We start from the raw sequence: 3,358 nt of genomic DNA on the forward strand, positions 1-3,358 counted from the left end.
TTTAGTATACATTCGGTATACAGGAAAGGATGCGTGGAAATTTATAAGCAATTTATAAAAGCTAACTGCCAGAAAAATATATGGCCGATTAAAACATTTGCGTAAAGATTTGTCATAAATGCAGTCAAAACCTTCTATATTATATTCTGCCTTTAATCATGATATATTACTTAATGTATTATTTCAGTTCAACTTAACTCTTTCTTAATTTTTTTGCAATACTTTTTTCTGTATAAAAATAAACTTGTCATATCTTGAATTATTTAGTCTTTGCTGATTTTTTTCTATAATTATCGAACTATTGCTGGCATTTTTGCTCACAGAATTTGAAGATTTACACTTCGCATTATGCCCCCAAAGACCAAGTAACAAGAAATGAATGGCTGCCAAGTTGGAGATTATCTCAACTGTCAATATTTGACCAAAGCGATTTCACTGGGCCATGACAGTGACAGTGACAGTGGGATGAAACCCGTCAGCTTTATATAGCTTGACTGAACTCCTGGACTCACAATCAGCCAGGCCGGTGTTAAACTTTGAAGAAAGGAATTGCCACCATTATGCAGAAGTTCAACCTAAAAATAACCATATTGTACCTTCTGGCTTTAATTTTCACATTGCACCAGGTAAAGTGGATTATGCTGTTTAAACTCATACGCTAGTTTTCTTTACATTTAAATTATTAATGCATATTATTGCTATATTAGATTGACACATACATTGCTAAATCAAGTTGGCTAATGGCAACACCTAGGTATCAATAACCTCTATGTTTTAGGCCTCTGGTGCACCAACACAAACGCATGAAGATACATTAGGTATAGAGCAGTCAGACACTGTACTGCACCGCAACGCTCGTATGACTCCTCTCTGGAGAATCCTGTCCAGTAAACCACATGGTGCTTACTGTCACGACCATATCGAGTGCTCAACAGGACTCTGCAGGTAAACATCAATTCAACACAAATTCATCAGTATAGATTACTTACTGTATATACATACATAATGTTTTTGTACAAAATTTGATTTGATTGACTTTGCCCAGGAATGGCTTTTGCTCTTTTGATGAACCTGTTCATTCCTAATGGATCTGGAGTTAAAAGGAATTTTGTGTTGATCCCATGTCAAACTACACAAACCAACAACAAGAACACAAGTAAAACAGAGGTGCACAAAATAAGAATACATTTTTTAAATTCCATTTGCAATTTAGAAATATTATATTACAGTATAATAAATAATATAAATTTTCATTGAAACTGTCTAGAACAGCAAAATGTATTTGTAAATGTAAAAGCATTTAATTATAAACTCTAAAATTGTTTCTATGCAAATTTGGAGCTAGTGTAAAAAAAATCTATATGTATGTCTATGTATATGTGTCTATTTCTATAAAATGTTGCATGTACAATATGTAAATATTAATGTTTTTACAGTAACAATATACTAACTGCATTCCTATATTTATTTCTTAATTTTTCAAACATATTCACAAAACTGTAACCATAAGTGTACAACACAGCTACACAAAAGAGGACATGTCTTTTTGTATAAGTGTTATACACAATGTTAAATTATATGTACAAAATTGTTCACTTTTTATTTCATTTAAACTGTCCAAGCTACACTTGACACTCATGGTGACTATCCAACCCCCCCATTTTTTTTTTTGAAAACTCAAAAGTATTGTTTTATACCATTTTCTGTAAATTGAACCAGAAATGCCTCTACCAAATGATTGGATGTCTAGGTATTTTGTAGCTCTAGATCAAATGATGTGTTTTGTAACTGCCTAAAAATTGTACTGTAAAAACTTGTACTGTTCACAGATTTGACAATGCATGATTCAATTTACAAGTTTATTGCATGTGCTAATGATTTGCACTTGAATAATTACTGGGTTACCAAGAATATGAATACTGTATTATCGTTAAGATTTACTTTTATATTATATATATATGAAACATTTTCAAATAAAAATAGTGTAAATTACTTTTTTGTCTTTGCTAAAATATTGCTACACCCACACTTTTAAAATTATTAGTGTTTTAATGTATTTCTTTTAGCACTGGGTGTTGCAGAGCTACATTAGACATTCCACACATTAACTACATTTACACAATGGAAAATATCAAAGAAGCAGCTGCAACTTCTGTAATTAACAAATCCAGATTTAACAAATATACTAGTAGTACATAGTTCAAAGTACATAGTAGTATAAATTGTTCTCCCCCCACTAACACACACACACACCTACACACACACACCTACACACATGGTACCTAGTAAATAGGTATAAGGTATCATATTCTCTCCTCAAGCTGCCAAAAATATATTTGAATACATGAAACCTAATTGGCTCATTTATTTGATGTTGCAGTAATCAGAGGTGAGAAGTAACTAAATACAAATACTTTGTTAGTGTACTTATGTAGATTTCTTGTCATTTGGTGGCTTTTTCGAACTTCCACTAATGTATAATTTCCTGGTTATCACGCACCACAGACAAAGTTTACGAAGCGAACAACAAAAAAGGCAGAAGGCAACAAGAAATATTGGGCTAACATTAATGAGACAGAGGGAGTCAGTGATGTAAACATGACTGAGAACAAAGGCATACCTGATCACCTTATCATCATCATCTTCTTTTCTCTGCTTTTGTTTTATAAGGGTGGTTGTTCAGCCTGGATGCATTAATTAATTTAGGTAACAAAATGTGAAATTTCTTTGTATTAATATGTTAATCTAGCAGAACATCTTCTAAGAAGAGTGGAGGTTATTATAACAAATGGGGACTGAATTGTGTAAGTGGATGTTTAGAAAGCACATACAAATCTTATGGTCAGGTGTCCACAAACTTTTGTCTATATAGTGTATTTACTGCGGAAAAAGCATTTTATAATATTATAACAAAACAGCACATTTTGGCATGTTATACTACTTTTATACGATAAAAGCTTAAGCTGGAAATAAAGACTGAGTAAATGACATTTCAGACACAATATGGACACAATTCAGTTTAAATATTTTGCTCCAGCAACAAAAATAGTTCCCAAAGAACAAGAAGCCACAGTTAGATATAGCGTTATGTGTTTCCATGTAACTACCCAGCATGTGCATGTGCATCTCCAATTAAATCATGGGACCAGAACTAACTATTATACAATGCAAAATATCATAGCCATATTTACATGTTAACTTTCAGCTTTCTAAAACAGAGCATTTTTGAGTTTTGATTCATTTAGATTTCTCAGCAGGACTGGAGTGTAACAGATAGGCCTGTAGAAGAGCAGCTGCCCTCCCCTTCCTTTGAGACGCTGACATTTGGTTGTATTACATGCCCGGTTAATGACAGCAT

At 32.7% G+C, this 3,358-nt stretch overlaps 1 protein-coding gene across 1 annotated transcript; it reads left to right on the top strand.

Moving 5' to 3' along the window:
- The first annotated feature begins 489 nt into the window (after positions 1-489).
- Positions 490-1,986, top strand: si:dkey-22f5.9 (liver-expressed antimicrobial peptide 2-like). The gene is made up of 3 exons (XM_046868143.1): positions 490-626; positions 779-945; positions 1,046-1,986. Exons 1-3 carry the CDS (start codon positions 561-563, stop codon positions 1,083-1,085), a joined length of 273 nt encoding a protein of 90 aa, XP_046724099.1. The 5' UTR covers positions 490-560; the 3' UTR covers positions 1,086-1,986.
- Positions 1,987-3,358: the final 1,372 nt, after the last annotated feature.

Source organism: Silurus meridionalis, chromosome 15, assembly GCF_014805685.1.
Source record: "Silurus meridionalis isolate SWU-2019-XX chromosome 15, ASM1480568v1, whole genome shotgun sequence".
Taxonomy (NCBI): domain Eukaryota; kingdom Metazoa; phylum Chordata; class Actinopteri; order Siluriformes; family Siluridae; genus Silurus; species Silurus meridionalis.